This window comes from Bos taurus, chromosome 10 (assembly GCF_002263795.3).
Source record: "Bos taurus isolate L1 Dominette 01449 registration number 42190680 breed Hereford chromosome 10, ARS-UCD2.0, whole genome shotgun sequence".
Taxonomy (NCBI): Eukaryota; Metazoa; Chordata; class Mammalia; order Artiodactyla; family Bovidae; genus Bos; species Bos taurus.
The window spans coordinates 59,887,730-59,910,948 of NC_037337.1; the positions used below are offsets into that span (position 1 = coordinate 59,887,730).

General features: G+C 41.6%; 1 protein-coding gene across 9 annotated transcripts in view; it reads left to right on the forward strand.

The window, feature by feature from the left end:
- The first annotated feature begins 2,543 nt into the window (after positions 1 to 2,543).
- Positions 2,544 to 23,219, forward strand: part of GABPB1 (GA binding protein transcription factor subunit beta 1) — a 77,281-nt gene continuing 56,605 nt past the window's right edge. For 3 of the 9 annotated variants that reach the window (XM_024997552.2, XM_024997556.2, XM_024997553.2), the window contains exon 1: positions 2,544 to 2,738. Coding sequence is in view for 5 of the 9 variants with exons in the window: in XM_024997554.2 (XP_024853322.1) it covers positions 2,776 to 2,799 (24 nt within the window). In the remaining 4 variants the exon portion in view is untranslated. The other 6 variants (NM_001075804.2, XM_024997554.2, XM_024997557.2 and 3 more) reach the window with 6 other exon arrangements.

Here is a 23,219-nt window from a genome sequence, read left to right on the forward strand (position 1 = left end):
TTTAAAGCTCTGAAACTTACTAAGGATGTAAACTTCTACTATTCCTTTCTTTGCTCTCTAGACTTGAGCCACATTGCCTTTCTTGCTTTCTCACCTTAGGATTTTTGCCTTACTATTCCTTTGGTCTCGAATACTGGCCTCAACTAACTTATTCCCATTCCAGTCTTAGCTCCAAATAATATTTTCTCAGAGGCCATGCAGCCTACAAGATGTCAGTTCCCCAACCAGGGACTGAACCTGGGCCCACTCAGTAAAGCCTAGCTACTAGGCTATCAGGGAACTCTGAGAGAGGCCATTTCTGAACAATCTCCAAAATTCTGCCGGCTCTCTCTCCCAGAGAAATGCTTCATCCAAATACCCTTTCATTTTCTTCATGAAAGATATTGTGATATTATCTTCCCTCTTCTTTTATAAAACTTTATAGTCTGTTCCCTCCACAGAAACAGGAGCAGGAAATTTGTTGGTCTTTTCCCTGCTTAATCTGCCTAAATGAGCAGAGTGCCAGTTACAGTTTTTCTCAAAACAACTTAAATGAAAGAATACCTAACTACCTACTAGATATACCTGCTTGGTTGCCTCATAAGCACTTCAAATTCTACATGGTCAAAACAGAACCATCTTCCTCCCCTAATATGTATTCCTCTTCTCTTGTTTCTAATCTCCATAAAGATATCCTTCAGACTGCTCCTCCAAGACACTTGGGAGTCATTTTTGACATGACCCTCTGTCATTCCCCATTCAGTCAACCAAATCACCAAGCTCTTAGCAACATCTTTGGTCATACTTTTCACTCCTGTTTGCCACCATTCAGTTCAAGTCATTAATCTCTCACAGACTGTTCTCTCTGCCTCTGACTTTTACCTAATAGTGATCTAAAATACAAATCTGATCTTACTATGCTTCTACTTAAAATCTTTCAACATCTTCCTCTTAGCTCTCAAAAGCTCTCAGCTGTTTTGCACATGGCGCTCAAGGCTTTTATGACTATACGTCTTCAGATACATCTCTAGGCATTTCTGAAAAGTCTTCCGCACACAGGATTTCTGCAAAATCTTCCACACACAAGATTTCTGAAAAATCTTCCACACACTCAACCATTTCTAGTGTTTGCCTCCTAACCTTTGCATTCATTACTTCTGTCTGGAAAGTCTCCCCAAATCCCTTACTAAAGCTAACTGCTTTTCCTGCAACATGCCATGCCTCCTTCACAGGTAAATAAGGGATTCCTCCTGTATGAAATTCTCAGCATTCAGCAGTTTACCCTCATTATACTCCTGATGATGTCTATCTACTTGTTCACATTCTGCAGCATAAAAACGACAGCAAAGATTCTATTGCAACCATTAACTGAATGTTTACTCAGATAAATCAATGTTAAAAAAAAGCATGTGAGGATCCAAAGAAGCACTGAAAATATTAAAGAAAAAACAGAATACGACTCCTATGTCATTCATTTTATTTTAGGCACAACATTTTTGTAAGTTACACAAAGACAAATCTCTACATCAATATTACAAATAGGTAGGTGGAGAAAGACTGTTTACCTGAGGCCACCCTAAATCAGTGGACAATATGTATTTCATTTGTAAACTCTTCTAAATTAAAATCTTGGTGCTCTCTCCCATATTCCCAATTCATAGATATAAGATGCCAAAAATTGTTAAGGTTGAAGATTGCAAAAGTCACTCCCTGGCTCATCTGTTAAGAAGTTTATCTACGTTACGGGTTTCTTAGCTACCCATTGTAAGTAAATTAAACTCATAAGACTCTTACTTTGCAAATCACCATTTTCAAATAAATTGGGGGGGGGGGGGCGCGGAGCATGCAGGAGCTTATTTACCTGACCAGGGATCCAACCTCCGCGCCCTACAGCCGAAGCGTGCAAAGTGCTAACCACTGGGCCGCCAGGTAAGCGCCCTCAAATAAACTTTTGCTACTTTCTTAATAAAATGCAACAAACACCTTAACATCCCAACCCCGGAAAAACAAGACTTCTACCTCTGAGTTGACAGTAATTCAAGGGAATTCAGCGAGCAGTTATTAGGATCTACAAAGTATAAGGAACCAACACAATGTTTAAAAAGGAGGGAGCTACACGAACATGTATGTTTTCATCTCAGCGCTCATGCGGGAGAGATTAGCACACGCACTTCAGCCTCCCACTTCTAGCCCCGCAGAAACGAGCGGGCAGGCTGCGTGGCCAGCCCGCTGCTCCGCCGCGCACATGGCCGGCCGCAGCTCCCACCCCCGTGCCGCGCAGGCGCCGGGCGAGCCGGGACTTGCGGTCGCCGAAGAGGGATCATTCCGCCGGTTTCTTTGTGTGGCTGAAGCTGTAGAAATGGCCTATTTCCCTCCTCTTCGTTAAAAACAAAAATCAGACCCTTTCGCCCTTTTTCTCCCGCCGGGAAGGGATCGGAGAGTGGGTTGGAGGGGGATCTGCTAACTAGGGCAGGGGCGGAAAGGCTCAGGCTAAGAGTCGACGAGGGCCGGGTCTGGGAGGGATGCTGGGAGCTTTGACTCACTCGCACACCATGTGTCCCTCCGCGCGCAGCACGGGGGACTTTTCGGTGGGGATTTTGGGCGCCGACCAGACGCGGCATTTTCGGAAAATAGCGCCCTGTGCAGCTGAAGCGCTTTGTGTTTAGCGGGGCCGCGTCAGCCCGGCAGGGTACGAGGCGCCTCGGGTCCCCGAACCACCTCCTGCTGCTCCCCCGTCGCCGCTCCCGAAGCTTTTCCAGGTCAGTGCGGGTCTGTGTAGGGCCCTGTTACCACCGGATGTGGAAGTTGATCTCTTCGCTGGTAAAAAATAATTCCACTTCCCCCGGAACCCAGATCATCCCCGCGATTTCCTGTTTATTGCATTAAGGCGCCGGGTTTCCGGGGCTCCTGGCCCCGCTTATTCCGCGGGGGTCGGCGGGGTGGGCCTGGGTCCCCGCTCCGCCCGCGCCGCCGCCGCGCTTTGTCCGCTGGCACCCCGCTTCTGGGAGGGGCGGGCAGACATGGTGGCGGCCGCCGCCCCCTCGTCGGCCCCGGCGCACCACGGCCTCCCCGCGGCTCTCCGCCGGGCCGGTGCCGAGCGGCGGCCCTGGAGCGGGATAGGGTCGGGCCAGGGCTGCGGGAACTGCGGCCGCCGAGTAGCAGGCGGTGGGCGGGCGAGGCAGGCTGGCGCGTTACGGCCTTGGCGCTGCCGCCCCGGGAGCCTCCGCTGTCTTTGTCTGGGCCTCCGGACCGCCCAGCCGGAGCGGGGAAGGGTCGGTGGGGGCGGCCGGCCCCCGGCACGCTGTGCTGTTCGGGCCGCGGGGCCTGGAGGCGCTCGGGCCGCGGCGGGAGCAGCCGGCTTGGCCGGCTCGGACAGGGTTAACGGGAGCGCCCAGCTGGTTCCGTGCGGGTCGGCCGCGGCGATTGCCTCGGCCTCGGGGACTCGAGTTGCTAAGGGAGGAAGCCAGCTGCTCTGGATGCTGGGGACTTCTGCTCTTGGCATTTGCCCGCCGGCATCTGCGGGTGCACGGCCTCCGGGACGAAGTTGAGAATTTTGCCAGGTCATTTCTGTCTCAGCACCATCAGTGTGTTTTTAGTGTGTTTTCTTTGAAGCTCTCTTACCATGTTGAACCAGCGTGCCTAGCCTCGAGGGTGCATCGTGAAAACCGAAACCAAAGGAATGATATAGGCCTGCTTTGTGTGTTTTCCCACTTGAAGCCTGTTTTCAGTACACATAACTCTTGCTTTAAACCTGATTGGACTGTGGCGTGGAGACATCTGTTCAAAGGAGGGGCAGAGACCACAGTACTTCTGAAGGGGGCTTGGTAATGTGGAAGTATCTTAAGTGTTCTCTCTGTACACTTGATTTGCTGTCTCGATTCAGGCAAGTTACTTTGTGAAGTACAGTTTTTATCTAGAAAATGGTTTGGTGTAATGAGTGCAGTAACTTGCCTTCCCAGAGTTAAAGCACCATAGTTTATTATGCAGAAGTTAGAGGCCAGAAGTTCTTTTTGCAGATAGTCTTTTTTCACACAGAGACCCACCCAGCTTGCTTTAAATTTCTTCTCACTGACATGTAACCATCGACCTTGACACTTCCACTTTCACGCTCAGATTTTGAATTTAAGGAAACGAAAGATGCCTTTGTCTTTTTTAACTTTTTCTCGAATTTATTTTCCCACAAAATAACAAAAGACTATTGCATGTTAACGCCAGTGATATTTTAGGCAAGAGTGGCATTGTTTTGCATTTCTGATTGTTTTGAATGTTTAACAGAAGATAGCTGGATTCGTGAACCTACTTCTGCGTTCAGTTTGTTGTGGTATCACATCATGTAACTGCTGGTAAACGCCACTGTATACTCATTCCTTTTTTCAAAAGCTGAAAAATGTGTCATTTCTATCCTGCTCTCATTCAAATCAAATCAGGATATTATTGTAAAAGACTCATTTAAAAAAATACGGATAAGAAGGTTGTTTCCTGTGCTTTTTTCTTGAGCTCTAGCTTTTTTTCAATTTGGGATTTAGATGCATAAACATCATGAATAAAGATTGCATAATCTGCATATGATTTTAGAGACTCAGAATATTTGAAAAAAATTTAAATGATTAAACTTCATTTTTAATTCCACAACTTATTTTTAATGATGTACACAAGTAAAACACGAATCCCATGTTAAATTTGCTTGTGAAAACTTGTGTGTAAATGTAATTTCTGAAGTTGAACACTTCAAAGTACTATCGGAATGCCAGATTAAAAAGGAGTCCCGCAGTGAAACCTTTGGTGAAACTGCTTTTGCATTGTAACGCATATACAGATGTAGAGCTAACTTGTAACTTAAGAGTTCATGAGTTACCTATTTCTGAATCAGTCTGGGTGTTCTAGGTTGGAGGACGGTTGTAAATGTGTGAACACTTAAAGCCATACCTGCTTTGGTTTAATGGTTCTGAAATGAAGCTTCTGGTTGTTTTGTGAACTTTAGTCTGATTCTGTCAGTCTGTAGTTCTCTCCTGTTCCATCAACAGGAAGCATCTGGTCTGTCTTCATGTAATTGCTAGAAAATGCCAGGTATATTTTTGATGTTTGCTACTCACATGAAAATAAATATCAGATTGGATTTTGAGTTGTACTTCCCACCCTCAGTTCTAGATATACTTATGATGAGCTCATGGTCTATAGAATGGACTTTTTTTTGGCCCTTGAGTACCTTAAGTTAGCAATAGCAGGTAAAACAAGTTGTGAGGGGTTCAGGAGTCACTGCGAGAAAGTTTTGACTCATGAATTAATGATGAGGGTGCCGTAGCCCTTTGCAAGCAGGTTGAGCGTGGATAGGCTCCATCTCTTCTCTCTGCAAATACTAATAAGCAAACTGAAACAAAACCTTTAAGTTCAGGGCAACTTAGTTTTCCAGTGAGTCATTTCTTTGGTCCCTGAGCTTTCCACTAGTAATCAGGTTTCTGTAGCACTAATGTGTCTACCTCAGGACAACTATAATTAGTATATTTAACTTTTTCTGAAGATGTTTGTTCGATCAGGCTCTCTGGTCAGTTTATTAGTGTTAGTATTAGGGCCTGTGTGTTACTTCACAATGTTGACAACAGAGTTCTGCACAGAGAAGATACTTTGGTGCAGCCACCTCTCCCGTTCAGACATTGGTGGGCTAATGCAGTTTTTATTTTTTGGGCTAAGTATGTCCATAGTGTTAGAGGCTTGACCATTAAGTGATTTCCCCACTGAAAATAAATCCACCTGTAGGGCCATTGGTCCACTTAGAAATAGAAACCTAAAATTCTTAGCCCTGGCTCTCTTAACCTTTTAATGGGAATGATTATAAAGGTTGGCTGTTAGGGCCCAAGATGGTAATGCACAAATAGTGTGGAAAAGACTCGATCATTTTAACTGATTGTACATTTAATATGAATGAACACTTAAAAAATTTTAAAAAGTAAATGCCATTTTGAAGAGCAAGGTGTCAGCCCCACTTTACTTTGTACTGGTTGTGTTGTACCTGGGGTATTATTTCAAATAGCATACTATCCTATTTTAAGTGGGATCTTGGATCAGTTCTGAAACTTTGTATCAGAATCAGCTGGAGAGCTCATTAAAAAGACCTATGGAGGCTCAAGCTTAAGTAGGATAGGAACTGACCCACTCTGTTTTTCTCACATTCCTTAAATGATAAACAACTAAGTTTAAAAACCACCCAACTATAGAGCATGGCTAGAGAATTTTGATTGTGGAGGGAAATGGAAGGGAGGAAAAGTTGAAAAACTGTGATCTTTGGCCCAAAAAAGAGAAGCTCATCTCTCCTGTCAGAAAAATCAGGTTTGATTTGACCAGAAAGAACTAGGAGTAAGGGGTAGAAATTAGAAGAAGGCAGATTTTAACATTCCTGGAAGAAAAATTCCTCAACAACAGTACAATGGGTTGTTTCTGGTGGTAGGCTGTCCCCTTCCACTGATGGGCGTTCAAGTTAGGAATTCAAGAGAAGGGGAAATGGTGAGCCGAATCAGGATTTCGGCCAGGTTTCCTTAAGTTCCTTACGGACTGAGAGTTTACAAATATGTGTAGGTTTGCAGATACAAAAGTGGAAGAGCAAAAGCTAATTGAAACAAGTTAGCTTAACTGGATCATAGTTTTCATTTTCTTGGATAAGGAAAAATGAGTATTAAATCAGAGAACTATTTAATGAGGGTTTTTTTAAACCCAGCTGTAGTTTGGTATATTCAAAGCCTGAAAAATGGGCATACCTTCTGATGTGGAAATTTTAAGTGAATTTGTCTTGGTGTTTATTTTGGTGTAATAGAAATATACCAATAAATCGGTAGCTGTTTACAACCAGTTGCAGCATCATTGATAATAAGAGCTGCATATTAACACATTTGATTCCTTCCCCACATTAATCATATATAGTAAGTAATGCTGTTCCCATTTTTCATAAGAGAAAATTGAGATATAGAGAAATTACTAGGTAGCTCATCCAAGTTAGCAGAATTAGTAACTGGTAGAGCACAGACTTGGTTACAAGCAGTTCTATGCTGTAAAATTGTAAACAATTTAGATGTTTCACAGAATTAGGATACATGCCTACCGTGGGGGTCCTGCCTAGCCGTTTTTTTAATGCTTTGTTGTTGTTTAGTCGCTAAGTTGTGTCCAACTCATTTGCGACCCCATGAACTGTAGCCCGCCAGCCGCCTCTATCCATGAGATTTCTCAGACAAGAATACTGGAGTGGGTTGCCATTTCCTTCTCCAGAGGATCTTCCTGACCCAGGGGTCAAACTTGCTTCTGCAATGGAAGGCAGAGTCTTTACTGCTGAGCCATAAAAATGTAAAAACATGAAATTATGTTTTGGTGTATGTTAAGTAAAAAAAGTAAATTTAAAAATATGATTTTATTTTTATTAAATAACAGGTATATTGACATCTGGAAGGAAATTGCCAAATTGTTAAGTGATTATTTCTGTATGTAATTTTATAGAAGACTGTTTTCTTTTTACTTACACAAATTTTCTAACTTTTACAGTGAATTTGTATGATTATGTATCTCTTGGGATTAAAAGGATTACGGTTATGTTTCAATAAACATTAAAGATACTAGCATAAGCTGAGTTTGAATTTTACACTGTGCAATTTATGCAAGTTGACTAAGGAACTGCACGTAAATGAGTATTTGAAAGTGCGTGAAGTGTTTTGTATTTGTTTGATTCCTTACCACTCTAATATATTAATTGAATAGGAAGAAACACCACTGATTCTTGCCACCCTACCTAATCAGTTCTGTATTTTATGTTTTTTTTTCACCTTATGTGTAATATTTTAAATGTTGTGTTCATCCCAGTTTAGTCACTCCCTAGTTCTGTGACTGTAGGCAACTTGCCTAATCTGCTTTACTTTCCTTCTTTGTGCAATTCAAATAATTGCAATACTTAACTCATGGTGCTTGGAAGGATTAAGTGAGTTCAGTTCAGTTCAGTCACTTAGTCGTGTCCGAGTCTTTGCGACCCCATGAACTGCAGCATACCAGGCCTCCCTGTCCATTACTAACTCCTGGAGTCCACCCAAACCCATGTCCATTGGGTCGGTGATGCCATCCAACCATCTCAACCTCTGTCGTCCCCTTCTCCTCCTGCCCTCAATCTTTCCCAGCATCAGGGTCTTTTCAAATGAGTCAGCTCTTTGCATCAGGTGACCAAAGTATTGGAGTTTCAGCTTCAAAATCAGTCCTACCAATGAACAGGCAGGGCTGATCTCCTTTTGGATGGACTGGTTGGATCTCCTTGCAGTCCAAGGGACTCTCAAGAGTCTTCTCCAACACCACAGTTCAAAAGCATCAATTCTTCGGCTCTCAGCTCTATAGTCCAACTCTCACATCCATACGTGACCACTGGAAAAACCGTAGCCTCGACTAGACGGACCTTTGTTGTCACAGTAATGTCTCTGCTTTTTAATATGCTGTCTAGGTTGGTCATAACTTTGCTTCCAAGGAGCATATAAATTGATGAGAAGTGTCTGAGACATACTTAATAGCTCAGTGCTGTGCTTAGTCTGTCAGTCCTGTACGACTTTGCAACCCCACGAACTGTAGCCCACCAGACTTCTCTGTCCGTGGGATTCTCCAGGCAAGGATACTGGAGTGGATTGCCATGCCCTCCTCCAGATGATCTTCCCAACTCAAGTCTCCCACACTGCATGTGGATTCTTTACCATCTGAGCCACCCAGGAAGAATTTTTTGTATATAGCTAAGGTGAAGGCAATGGCACCCCACTCCAGTACTCTTGCCTGGAAAATCCCATGGACAGAGGAGCCTGGTAGGCTGCAGTCCATGGGGTCTCGAAGAGTCCGACACGACTGAACGACTTGACTTTCACTTTTCACTTTCATGCATTGGAGAAGGAAATGGCAACCCACTCCAGTGTTCTTGCCTGGAGAATCCCAGGGACAGGGGAGCCTGCTGGGCTGCCGTCTGTGGGGTCGCAGAGAGTCGGACACGACTGAAGCGACTTAGCAGTAGCAGCAGCAAGGTAGTGTTAATGTAACCTTTCAACAGTTAGTGAAGTAGCCGGCTTCAAACAAGTTACTATTTCTGCTGCAAAATGTATGAACCTTTACACCAAGTGGGGTAAATAAAGACTATAAATAACTTCATGTCAGTTTAGGTAAGGTGTTACTGCCAAATAAGTTATTTTGGGTTTCACAGCTTTTTTTGGCTTTTGGAATTGCAGTTAAGGAACCTGTGGAATTTACTTAATTTTGAGTCCTATTTTATTTTACTATTACAACATTTTTAATATTAAAGCATGTATAGGAGGTCCAAGATCAAGGTGCCACATCACGGGGCTCTGGTTAGGGCCCTCTTTCAGATTGCAGACTTCTCTGTTGTATCCTTTTATGGTGGAAGGTGCAAAGGGACCCTTCTCAGGTCTCTTTTTATGAGGACATTTATCTCATTCATGATCTGACTGCACCTTCCAAAGACTCCTTCCTAATACCATCACTTTGGGCATTAGGAGTTCAACATAAAATTCAGGGTTGGGGAGACACACAAATTTTTAAACGTAGCAAACAGTATACTGTTTAAGTGAATGATCTAAAAAAATTTCTTACATCCTAACTGGCTTGTGTGAACTTTGGATCTTTGCAGTTACTCCACCTGTGCTCCTTTATCTGTGCTGTTCATGGGGACCCTCAGTTTGTCTCCCTTAGTTTATTCCTGTTGCATTATATATAGCCTCAACTGGACATCATCACTCCTTTCATATTTTACTGGACTCCTGTTGTCAAATCTTCCTACCTGTCTAGTTCCTGTTTTTCCTCAGAGATCGCAGTGTATTTGTTGGGGAAGGTAGGTAATTATGAAAATTTCTTGGCCACTGTAAATTTATGCTGTACAAATCCAGTGGACCCTTGCTACTTAGCAGTCATTTTATTAATCTGATATTTTGCTGTTGTTTTGTATCTTTTTTCTCTCTCTCAAGAGATGTCACTGACTTATATTTAATTGAAAAAGAGTATAGAATGCAAGCTTGCATGTTGTCACCGTGACAGATCTATCCAGTCACCTTATTTTGTAGACAGAATAGAAGAGGAATCTTGCTTTTCTAGGAATCTTGCTGCCATACTTAACTTTCCTTTGATCACTTTGATCATTAACTGCAGGGATTTCTCCTTACCTTCAAATATTGCAGTGTGTACAGACTTCTGTTTTAGGAGGAAAAGAAATGACTTTAACTATTAACTACTGTTCTTTTTAGCTATCTTCCTCATTTCTTTATTTCAAAAATTTTAAGACAGTTAAAATATTGCTGCCCTCAGCTCTTTCGCTACTTCTTCCCTACATTATTGCAATTTTGTAATGACATTACATGTGAATGTGACATATTCAGACTGTTGCTTCAAGGGACATCCTTCCCAATGGTATTGGTTTCATCCTGGTTTTATTCAGTCAGTGTGTTGCTATTGACTTCCACTTAGGCTTCTTAACCTTTCCTGTCCTTGCCTTTCATGTTAGTGTGCCGTCTTGATTTTCCTTTTCTAGTTGCTTCATTCCTGGATTTCTGTTGTTGTTTCACGATCCTCTTAGCGCTGTCACTCCTCTCAGTCCTTGGCTCTGTGCTCACCTCTTTTTGTCTCTTCTTCATGGATGTTCTATATGTTGATGACCCGTAAGGGTACTCCCCAGGCTGGTATCTCCAGTTGGTTTACCAAGTATTTCCTTTGAGAGGCTCAAGGAATTTCATTCTGTTTTTGGTTTATTATTACCCAACTTCCACCTACTTTATTTTTCTTTGTTTTATCATCATCATGCTTAAATCTTGAAGTCATCTGTGATATGTTTCTCCTTTATTTCTTATATCCATCAGTCAGCATTATTCTTTAGGTTAGTTTTTCCTGGATCTCAATTTTTGGGATTCTGCATTGCCTATTATTTGCCCTTTCTAACTTTATTTAATTATTTTAAAATATTTGCTTAGTTATTTGGCTGCACTGAGGCTTAGTTGTGGCATGTGGAATCTAGTGCCCTAATCGGCGATTGAGCCCAGGCCCCCTGCATTGGGAGCTTGCAGTCAGCCCCTGGACCACCAGGGAAGTCCTGCCCTTTCTAACTTTCTTCCAATCCATCTTGCATATGGCTGCCAGAATAATGTTCCTAAAAGTTTTTTGAGCCCATTGCCGCTAAACCTAAGCAGCCTGAAGAGAGAACGTGTACTGTTGATCTTTGCACTCTCCACTGTGCCAAGCAAAGTGAATTGAACTTGTGCTGAATAAATGTTTGAATGGATCATCGTTTGCTCAAAACATAGAACGACTCTCAATTGTCTACAGGATAAAGTCCAAACTCTGCTTTCTGGCTTTCAAGTCTTTCTGTTTTACACTCTGCTTCTTTAGCCTTATTCTTGACTTCTTAACGTCACCAAGATAGTATTTGCTCTATAGGATGCCATGCTTAGGCTTGACTCCATGTGTTCTTCCTTTTCCTTTTCCTGGCTGGTCAAAGCCTCTTCAGCCTAACAGTACTCTGTGCCAGGCAAGATTCCAATCTCTGGTGTTTCAGTAATGAACAAAACAGAAGACAAAATCTGTTTTCTTGGAGCTGACATTCAGTGTTGGGGGAGAGAGGGTGCAGTAAACAAATGTCAGGTGGTAATGAATGTAATGAAGAGTAAAACTGGATAAATGGATGAATACAGACACGAGAATACAATGTTAGAACGGGGAGTAAAGGATTAGTTTTAAAATGACTTGAAAAAAAAGAAGAAAACTAAAAAAATAAATGACTTGAAGGCAGGTTGGTACCTATCATAATTAAAATTGCATTTATCCCTGTCCCAGCAGCCCAACTTCAGGGAATTTATCTTACAGTTCTATGAAATGAAATGATGCATTTACAAAGTTATTAATTGCAGTGTAGTTTATAATAGCAATAAAGTCCACCTACAGTAAGCTGAGATGTATCCATACAACAGCATACTAAGCAGCTTTATAGAAAATGAGGAAGCCCTCTATGAACTAATAGGAAAGGATCTTCAGGATGCGTTAAGAAAAGCAAGTGCAGAAAGTATATAGTAATGCAGTCATTTGGTAACTATAGAAATATTGGAAGGATATCCATGAAACTAGCAAAGGTGAATAATTGTGGCTGGGAGAAGACGGGAGTAGCATAAAGGCTTCTGTTGAGACTTCAGTGTATACATTTCTATGCTTTGAATTTTTGAACTATTGAAAACAGAAGAGCAAAGGAGAACTAAAGTAGCCCCTATAAGACTTGATGATCTGCTGTATGTAGAGACAAGAGGAAGAGAGAGGAGTTGAGGATAGCTCACAGACTCTCTAATTTGGGAGGAAAAGAGGGTGATAGTGTTATCAGCAATACAAGAGGAAGACTAGGTTTTGGCTGGCATGAGAAGTTCTGGTCATGCCAATTGATGAATGCTTTTACTCTTTTGTAGTTTTGTGTGTATGTGTGTGGCTGCTTAGTCACTCAGTTGTGTTCCACTCTCTGCGACCCCATGGACCATAGCCCACCAGACTCCTCTGTTCATGGTATTATTCCAGCAAGAACACTGGAGTGTGTTGCCATTTTCTCCTTCAGGATATCTTCCCGACCCACCGATCGAACCCACACCTCCTGAGGCTCCTGCATTGGCAGGTGAATTCTACACCACTGAGCCACCTGGGAAACCCTGTGTGTGATGTGTGTGTATAATTTATGTTCTTTAGATATAGAACTCGAGGTTGTCTTAAACATTAATAGTAAATAGTCATCAATAAACATTTTTTATCTTTCGATTACAGACATTTATATTCTGTTTTTCTTTGAAAACAGCTTTGTGGTGATGTCATAATTTTACAGTCAAATAGGGACATTGGTACACACAGATAGAATGTAGATAGCAATAGAGAATGTATATCTGATAGCTTATACGGGAAATAGGAAATTTATTAGCATAGTTCCAATTTAATTATATCTTTTGATGCCTGAAATTAAAAGCAATAAAAAGGGCTTTTTAATAAGAAAGTGACCTTTCAGTTCAGTTCAGTCCCTCAGTCGTGTCCAACTTTTTGTGACTCCATGGACCACAGCACGCCAGGCCTCCCTGTCCATCACCAACTCCCAGAGTTCACTCAGACTCACGTCTGTTGATGGTGCCATCCAACCATCTCATCCTCTGTCATCCCCTTTTCCTCCTGCCTTCAATCTTTCCCAGCATCAGGGTCTTTTCCAATGAGTCAACTCTTCGCATCAGGTGGCCAAAGTATTGGAGTTTCAGCTTCAGCATCAGTCATTCCAATGAATATTCAGGACTGATGTTCTTTAGGGTAGACTGGTTGGATTTCCTTGCAGTCCAAGGGACTCTCAAGAGTCTTCTCCAACACCACAGTTCAAAAGCATCAATTCTCAGCACTCAGCTTTCTTTATAGTCCAGCTCTCACATCCATAGATGACTACTGGAAAAACCATAGCTTGGACTAGATGGACCTTTGTTGACAAGGTAATGTCTCTGCTTTTTAATATGCTGTCTAGGTTGGTCATAACTTTATTTCCAAGGAATAAGTGTCTTTTAATTTCATGGCTGCAATCACCATCTGCAGTGATTTTGGAGCCCCCCAAGATAAAGTCAGCCACTGTTTCCCCACCTATTTGCCATGTAGTGATGGGACTGGATGCCATGATCTTAGTTTTCTGAATGTTGAGTTTTAAGCCAAGTTTTTCACTCTCCTCTTTCACTTTCATTCTGCCATAAGGGTGGTGTCATCTGCATATCTGAGGTTATTTATACTTCTTTCAGCGATCTTGATTCCAGCTTCTGCTTCATCCAGCCTAGTATTTCTCATGATGTACTCTGCATAGAAGTTAAATAAGTGTCTCATGATGCACTCTGCATGTAAGTTAAATAAGAAGTGGAAATATCAGACCACCTGACCTGCCTTTTGAGAAATCTGTATGCAGGTCAGGAAGCAACAGTTAGAACTGGACATGGAACAACAGACTGGTTCCAAATAGGAAAAGGAGTACATGAAGGCTGTATATTGTCACCCTGCTTATTTAACTTCTATGCAGAGTACATCATGAGAAATGCTGGGCTGGATAAAGCACAAGCTGGAATCAAGAAGTGATCTTTAGGGTAGTTGAAATTGTATTGTAATATTTAAAACAATACTAAAACTGAGGGAAGTTTGTAATAGAGCATACATTTTTTTTTTTTTTTTTAAATATGGTGCATTGAGGAGTAACTGTATAAGATAAGAGGTTTTAACCTAATAGAGGAAAGGAGTCATGAAATGCATGGGTGCTGCTTAGAACAAACTCTTGCTGTATAATTTTGGATTTAAACTTTCTTGGATGACTTATAGTTCAGAATCTGATTTTGGAGGCCCTGATTTATCCATATGAGTTTTACTTGATTTCTATTTGGCTACTGTCAAAAAAATAAAAGGGGAGCATAGTTAAATCACGTAACATGCCAGGACTTGCAAATGTATTAGTAGTTCTTTTCTGGGTTTATGTTAACGAGGATTTGGGTGTGGAATAGCAATAAAAAAGAGCTGTTAAGTAATTCTTGCTTGAGATTTAAAATTTTGACCATTTTATCTCTGACAAGAGGATGTTATACTGGCAGTAGTTTTCTTTTAAAAATATAACGTTACATAGGATCATGTAACAGTTGGAGTTTTTTTTTTTTTTTTTTTTTAACTGCATGTGACATGTGGGGTCTGGCATGCAAGATCTTAATTCCCCAACCAGGGATTGAATCCTTACCCCCTGCAGTAAGCATAGAGTCTTAACCACTAGACTTCCAGGGGAGTCCCCAGAGATGGTCTTATTTGAGTGAGGGTGAAACTGTTTGGTAGCCTCCAACCTGTATTACTTACCCCTTCACTCCCTGTTTTCCTCAGTACTGCAGACCTTTGGAGCTTTGGGAAACCCAATTTGAGAAATGCTGAATTGGGCTTGGCTAAAGTTTTGGCTTGGATTAACTCTTACCTCTTATATATCTTTGTGTCCAGTTGAGTGGACAGTGGTAGAAAGGATGGTGAAAGCATAGTGTATAGAAATTAACTTTAAGAAGCATTTAATTAGTGGTTCTCAATCGGAGTGATTTTGCAAAAGCTAGAGAAATTTTTTTGATGTTGTGAAACAGGGTTGGGGGTTGCTACTGGTATCTTAGGGTGGAGAGTAGGGTTGCTGCTAAATATGGAGACACTCTTGCCTAGTTAGATAGCCACTTTGTATGTTGCACTATTCTAAACTAGTTACGCATTCAAATGACGCTAAAAGAAAGTCTTGTCTCTACCCATAAGAAACTTAAAATCTAGCTAAAGCATCTCAAACTTAACAGTCTGTGGCCAACCTCCTTAACATCTGACCCACCCTTTCCCACTTTGACACCTTTATTTCAGTAAATAATCCTATTTTTCACCAAGTTGTTCAGGCTAACAGCTTAGTTGTTATCTTTGACTCCTCTTTTTTTCTTGTACATTGAGGTCTGATAGATCAGGAAGTGGAGAAGGAAATGGCAACCCACTCCAGTATACTTGCCTGGAGAATTCCATGGACAGAGGAGCCTGGTGGGCCATGGTCCGTGGTGTTCCAAAGAGTCAGACACGACTGAACGACTAATGCAACATCAGGAAGACATGTAAACTTTACTTTGAAATATATCTTGGCATCTGGGTAATGGTGGGATAGATTATTTAAACCAGCCCTCTTTTTAGGAACAACTGAAAATGCTGGGTACGACATGTAAAGCACTACCTTAAGAGCTTTGAAAACTGGGGAGATGGTGGAATCTGGTGAGTCAGATTCCAGAAGAAAGCCTAAACCAAGGGAGGTTAGAGGAATACCTGGAGAACTGAAGGCACTTTTCCCCTGAGTGTGTTTGCTGATATCAAGAAATTTAGGGTTTCCATTCAACGGCCTTGTGGGATGAGATGGACAGAAATCAAGACTCAGAGCTTACCTATATAAGAGTCATATAGGAGATCTGTCCTTGTTAGGCTTGAACCTGTATGTCTACTCCTGAGAGGGAAGGATGAACCAGAGCACATCCTTGACCCCCTTTCATCCATTGCCTACTTCCCAGTCAAATATCAAAGGACTTCAGGCAAATTGTCTCAGTACTGAGTAGAACAGGAGAGAAAAAAAACACTCCACAAAATTGTAGCCCCAGCCTAGTGAGGTAAGGGCACCTTAATTTATAACTTTATTTGGATTGGTCCCTGACTGGTATTATCCCTTTGGTGTTTTGCAGAAGCAAATAGAAGTGTTCCTTTGAGTAATGTTCCTTCATGTTCGGTTCAGTTCAGTTGCTCAGTCGTGTCTGATTCTTTGCGACCCCATGAATCGCAGCACGCCAGGCCTCCCTGGCCATCACCAACTCCTGGAGTTGACTCAAACTCATGTCCATCGAGCCGGTGATGCCATCCAGCCATCTCATCCTCTGTCATCCCCTTCTCCTCCTGCCCCCAATTCCTCCCAGCATCAGAGTCTTATCCAATGAATGAACTCTTGGCATCAGGTGGCCAAAGTATTGGAGTTTCAGCTTTAGCATCAGTTTCCAATGAACACCCAGGACTGATCTCCTTTAGAATGGACTGGTTGGATCTCCTTGCAGTCCAAGGGACTCTCAGGAGTCTTCTCCAACACCACAGTTCAAAAGCATCAATTCTTCGGCACTCAGCTTTCTTCACAGTCCTACTCTCACATCCATACATGACCACTTGAAAACCATAGACTTGACTAGATGGACCTTTGTTGGCAAAGTAATGTCTCTCTCTGCTTTTGAATATGCCGTCTAGGTTGGTCATAACTTTCCTTCCAAGGAGTAAGCGTCTTTTAATTTCATGGCTGCAGTCACCATCTGCAGTGATTCTGGATCCCAAAAAATAAAGTCTGACACTGTTTCCACTGTTTCCCCATCTATTTCCCATGAAGTGATGGGACCAGATGCCATGATCTTACTTTTCTGAATGTTGAGTTTTAAGCCAACTTTTTCACTCTCCTCTTTCACTTTCATCAAGAGACTTTTTAGTTCTTCACTTTCTGCCATAAGGGTGGTATCATCTGCATATCTGAGGTTATTTGTATTTCTCCCGGCAATCTTGATTCCAGCTTGTGCTTCTTCCAGCCCAGCGTTTCTCATGATGTACTCTGCATAGAAGTTAAATAAGCAGGGTGACAATATACAGCCTTGACGTACTCCTTTTCCTATTTGGAACCAGTCTGTTGTTCCATGTCCAGTTCTAACTGTTGCTTCCTGACCTGCATACAGGTTTCTCAAGAGGCAGGTCAGGTGGTCTGGTATTCTCATCTCTTTCAGAATTACCCACAGTTTATTGTGATCCACAGAGTCAAAGGCTTTGGCATAGTCAATAAAGCAAAAATAGATGTTTTTCTGGAACTCTCTTGCTTTTTTGATGATCCAGCGGATGTTGGCAATTTGATCTCTGGTTCCTCTGCCTTTTCTAAAACCATCTTGAACATCAGGAAGTTCACGGTTCACGTATTGGTGAAGCAATCCTTCATGTTACGGCTCCCCAAAATAATTTTTGAAGGACACTGACATGCACGTAGTCAAAGATAACCAACCGTACACGCAGACAAACATGAGCAAGAACCAGTGGAAAGGAGAGACAGCAGAAAAAGATCGTCATAGGCATCATATATTAGAATTAGAAGATACAGGTTAAACAACCATAATTACTGTGTTCACAGAAATAACACATCTGAAGAGAGGAAGCAGAAAAAAATGGCATTGTAGATTTGAAAATAACAATTACAACTACTGGAAATAAATAGAGTAAATGAATTAAAAACTTAATGGTGCAGTTTGCAGCACGTTAGACCCATCAGGAAAATTTTTGAACTAGAATATAGATCAGACAGCATTATCCAAGATGTAGCTTCAAGGTAGAAAAGAGAACGATGGAAAATATAGATGACAGGGTAAGAGATGTGGAGGATAGCATGAGAAAGTCTTAATTGGAATTCCAGAAGAAGAGAAAGAAAGAAAAATAGGTCATTTAGAGAGGTGATTACTGATGTTTTCCAGAAACAATGAAGGGTACCAAACTAGGATTCAAGAATCCCAATGAATCCACATTAGAGTGAAAATAAATTCACACCTTGGTTCAGTTCAGTTCAGTTCAGTTGCTCAGTCATGTCCGACTCTTTGCGACCCCATGGACTGCAACATGCCAGGCTTTCCTGTCCATCACCAATGCCCGGAGCTTACTCAAACTCATGTCCATTGAGTCAGTAATGCCATCTGACCATCTCATCCTCTGTTGGCCCCTTCCCCTCCCGCCTTCAAACTTTCCCAGCATCAGGGTCCTTTCTAGTGAGTTTTTCGCATCAGGTGGCCAAAGTATTGGAGTTTCAGCTTCAGCATCAGTCCTTCCAATGAATATTCAGGACTGATGTTCTTTAGGGTACACTGGTTGGATTTCCTTGCAGTCCAAGGGACTCTCAAGAGTCTTTTCCAACACCACAGTTCAAAAGCATGAATTCTTCGTCATTCAGCTTTCTTTATAATCCAACTTTCACATCCATAGATGACTACTGGAAAAAGCATGGCTTTGACTAGACAGACCTTTGTTGACAAAGTAATGTCTCTGCATTTTAATATGCTGTCTAGGTTGATCATAGCTTTCCTTCCAAGGAGCAAGCGTCTTAATTTCATGGCTGCAGTCACCATCTGCAGTGATTTTTGGAGCCCCCCAAAATAAAGTTTCTCACTGTTTCCATTGTTTCCCCATTTATTTGCCATGAAGTGGTGGGACCAGATGCCATGATCTTACTTTTCTGAAATTTGAGCTTTAAGCCAACTTTTTCACTCTCCTCTTTCACTTTCATCAAGAGGCTCTCTAGTTCTTCTTCGCGTTCTGCCTTAAGGGTGGTGTCATCTGTGTATCTGAGGTTATTGATATTTTTCCCATCAATCTTGATTCCAGCTTCTGCTTCATCCAGCCCAGCATTTCTCATGATGTACTCTGCCTAGAAGTTAAACAAACAGGGTGACAGTATACAGGATTGACATACTCCTTTTCCTATTTAGAACCAGTCTGTTGTTCCATGTCCTGTTCTAACTTGCTTCTTGACCTGCATACAGGTTTCTCAAGAGGCAGGTCAGGTTGTCTCGTATTCCCATCTCTTGAAGGATTTTCCACAGTTTGTTGTGATCCACACAGTTAAAGGCTTTGGCATAGTCAATAAAGCAGAAGTAGATGATTTTCTGGAACTCTCTTGCTTTTTCTATGATCCAAAGGATATTGACAATTTGATCTCTGATTCCTCTAACTTTTCTAAATCCACCTTGAACATCACTGGAAGTTGAAGGTGGCTTGGAGAATTTTGGAGAATTTTGAACATTACTTTGCTAGCATGTGAGATGAGTACAATTCTGTAGTATTTGAACATTCTTTGGCATTGTCTTTCTTTGGAATTGGAATGAAAACTGACCTTTTCCAGTCCTGTGGCCACTGCTGAGTTTTCCAATTTGCTGGCATATTGAGTGCAGCACTTTCACAGCGTCATCCTTTAGGATTTGAAATAGCTCAACTGGAATTCCATCACCTCCACTAGCTTTGTGTGTAGTGATACTTCCTAAGGCCCACTTGACTTCGTATTCCAGGATGTCTGGCTCTAGGTGAGTGATCACACCATCGTGGTTATCTGGGTCATGAAGATCATTTTTGTACAGTTCTTCTGTGTATTCTTGCCACCTCCTCTTAATATGTTCTTTTAGGTCCATACCATTTCAGTCCTTTATTGTGTGCATCTTTGCATGAAATGTTCCCTTGGTATCTCTAATTTTCTTGAAGACATCTCTAGTTTTTCCCATTCTGTTGTTTTCCTCTATTTCTTTGCACTGATCACTGAGGAAGGCTTTCTTACCTCTCCTTGCTATTCTTTGGAACTCTGCATTCAGATGGGTATATCTTTCCTTATCTCCTTTGCCTTTAGCTTCTCTTCTTTTCTCAGCTGTTTGTAAGACCTCCTCAGACAACCATTTTGCCTTTTTGCATTTGTTTTTCTTGGGGAAGCCCTTGATCACTGCCTCCTGTACAGTGTCCAGAACCTCCATCCATAGTTCTTCAGACACTCTATTAAATCTAATCCCTTGAATCTATTTGTCACTTCCACTGTATAATCGTAAGGGATTTGATTTAGTTCATACCTGAATGGTCGGTTGGTTTTCCCTACTTTTCTTCCAATTTCAGTATGAATTTGCCAATAAGGAGTTAATGATCTGAGCCACAGTCAGCTCCTGGTCTTGTTTTTGCTGACTGTATAGATCTTCTCCACTTTTGGCTGCAAAGAATATCATCAGTCTGATTTCAGTACTGACCATCTGGTGATGTCCATGTGTAGAGTCTTCTCTTGTGTTGTAGGAAGAGGGTGTTTGCTATGACCAGTGTGTTCTTTTGGCAAAACTGTTTGCCTTTGCCCTGCTTCATTCTGTATTCCATGGCCCAATTTGCCTGTTAATCCAGGTATCTCTTGACTTCCTACTTTTGCATTCCAGTCCCCTACAGTGAAAAGGACATCTTTTTTGAGTGTTAGTTCTAGAAGGTCTTGTAAGTCTTCATAGTACCATTCAACTTTAGCTTCTTGAGCATTACTGGTTGGGGCATAGACCTGGATTACTGTGATGTTGAATGGTTTTCCTTGGAAACGAACAGAGATCATTCTGTTGTTTTTGAGATTGCATCCAAGTACTGCATTTCGGACTCTCTTGTTGACTGTGGCTACTCCATTTCTTCTACGGGATTCTTGCCCACAGTAGTAGATATAATGGTCATCTGAGTTAAATTCACCCATTCCAGTGCATTTTAGTTTGCTGATTCCTAAAATGTCAATGTTTACTCTTGCCGTCTCCTTTTAACCACTTCCAATTTGCCTTGATTCAGGGACCTCACATTCCAGATTCCTATGCAATATTGTTCTTTACAGCATTGGACTTTACTTCCATCCCCAGTCACATCCACAACTGGGTGTTGTTTTTGCTTTGGCTCCGTCTCTTCATTTCTGGAATTATTTCTCCAGTCGTCTCCAGTGGCATATTGGGTACCTACCAACCTGGGGAGTTCATCTTTCAATGTCCTATCTTTTTGTTTTTTCATACTGTTCATGGGGTTCTCAAGGTAAGATTACTGAAGTGGTTTGCCATTCCCTTCTCCAGTGGACCACATTTCATCAGAACTTTCCACCATGACCTGTCCATCTTGGGTGGACCTATATGGCATGGCTCATAGTTTCATTGAGTTAGAAAAGGCTGTGGTCCATGTATCAGTTTGAGTAGTTTTCTGTGATTGTGGTTTTCATTCTTTCTGCCCTCTGATGGATAAGTATAAGAGGCTTGTGGAAGCATTCTGATGGGAGGGACAGGCTGTGGGGGAATCTGGGTCTTGCTTTGATGGCCATGCTCAGTAAATCTTTAATCTAATTTTCTGTTGATGGGAGGGGCTGTGTTCCCCCCTGTTGTTTGTCCTGAGACCAAACTATGGTTGAGGTAATGAAGATAATGGCAGCCTCATTCAAAAGATCCCATGCACGCACTCAATGCCTCTGACCCTGCAGCAGGCCACTGCTGACCCACGCCTCCACCAGAGACTCCTGGACACTCATGGGCAAGTCTGAGTCAGTCTCTTATGGGGTCACTGCTCCTTTCTCCTGGGTCCTGGTGTGCACAAGGTTTTGTTTGTGCCCTCTAAGAGTCTGTTTCCTCAGTCCTATGTAAGTTCTGGCATCTCTGTGATAGGGTTAATAGTGACCTCTTCCATGAGGACTTATGCCATACCCAGGTCTGCTGCACCCAGAGCCCCTGCCGCTGTGGCAGGCCACTGCTGACCAGTACCTCCACAGGAGACACTCAAACACAGTTCTAGCTCATTCTCTGGGGTCTCTGAGTCCTGGTGCGCACTAGGTTTGTTTGAGCCCTCTGAGTGTCTCTGGCGGGTATGGGGTTTGATTCTAAATGTGATTTTGCCCCTCCTACCATCTTCCTGGGGCTTCTCCAGATATCTTTTTTTGGTGGGATCCAACATTCTTCTTTTGACTGTTGTTCAGCAAAGAGTTGTAATTTTGGAGTTCTTGCAGAAGATGAGCTCATGTCCTTTTGCACTGCCATCTTGAATTCACACATCATAATGAAATTGTAGAAAACCAATGACATTAAGAAAAATTTAAAAAGTAGCTGAAGGAAAAGATAACCATTGAAGTAGCAGGAATTAGGCTAACAAATGACTTCTCAACAATATAAATCAAAAGATAGTGAAATAATATCTGCAATATGAAATGAAATAAAAACAAAGGAAAAAGCCTGTCAACCTAGAATTTTATGGCCAGTGAAAATATCTTTGAAGAATGATGGTGGAAATAAAGATATTTTAAACAAAAACAGATTGTTATCAACATTGATTAAAGATAATTTAAACCAGCTTCATTCAGTAGAAGTTTTTGTAATGATAGAAATATTCTTTATGCTGTTCAGTTTTGTAGTTATAAGTTACATAGGACTGGTGGACTCTTGAAATGTGGCTAGTGTGATTGAGGAACTGAATTTTTCATTAATTTAAATGATTACATGCACCTTATTAGTGCAGTCCTAAAATATATACATCAGGTAAAATGAACCCCGGAGAAGGCAATGGCATCCCACTCCAGTACTCTTGCCTGGAGAATCCCAGGTACAGAGGAGCCTGGTGGGCTGCTGTCTATGGGGTTGCACAGAGTTGGACACGACTGAAGTGACTTAGCAGCAGCAGCAGAATGAACCCCACATGGTCAAAATAAAAGATATGAAGGGCTGAAAAATAAAGTGATATATATTTAGAAAATGAGAAGGAATAAGGACTGTATAGAACAGTAAAAATTATTTAATGGATTAAAAAACAAGACAATAGCAGAATGGAAATGAATGGGATTCTAGATTCTGGGGTCCTTGTCTAGAAGGAGGGTAAATTTAAAAAAAATATGTGGAAAACTTTAAATATATAAAAGGAAAGGAAAGAGTATGATGAACCCCACATATTCATTACCTAACTTCACCAGTGATCAACTCATGGCTAATCTGGTTCCACATACATCCCTCAATTAATTTATAACAAATTTCAAGTATCACATCATTTAATGTGTAAATATTTGTTTTTAATCCTAAAATGTTATAAACTTAAATATCATTGTCAGATCCAGTTTCTTATTATCAATATTAATTTCTTAATATACATTTAAGCAC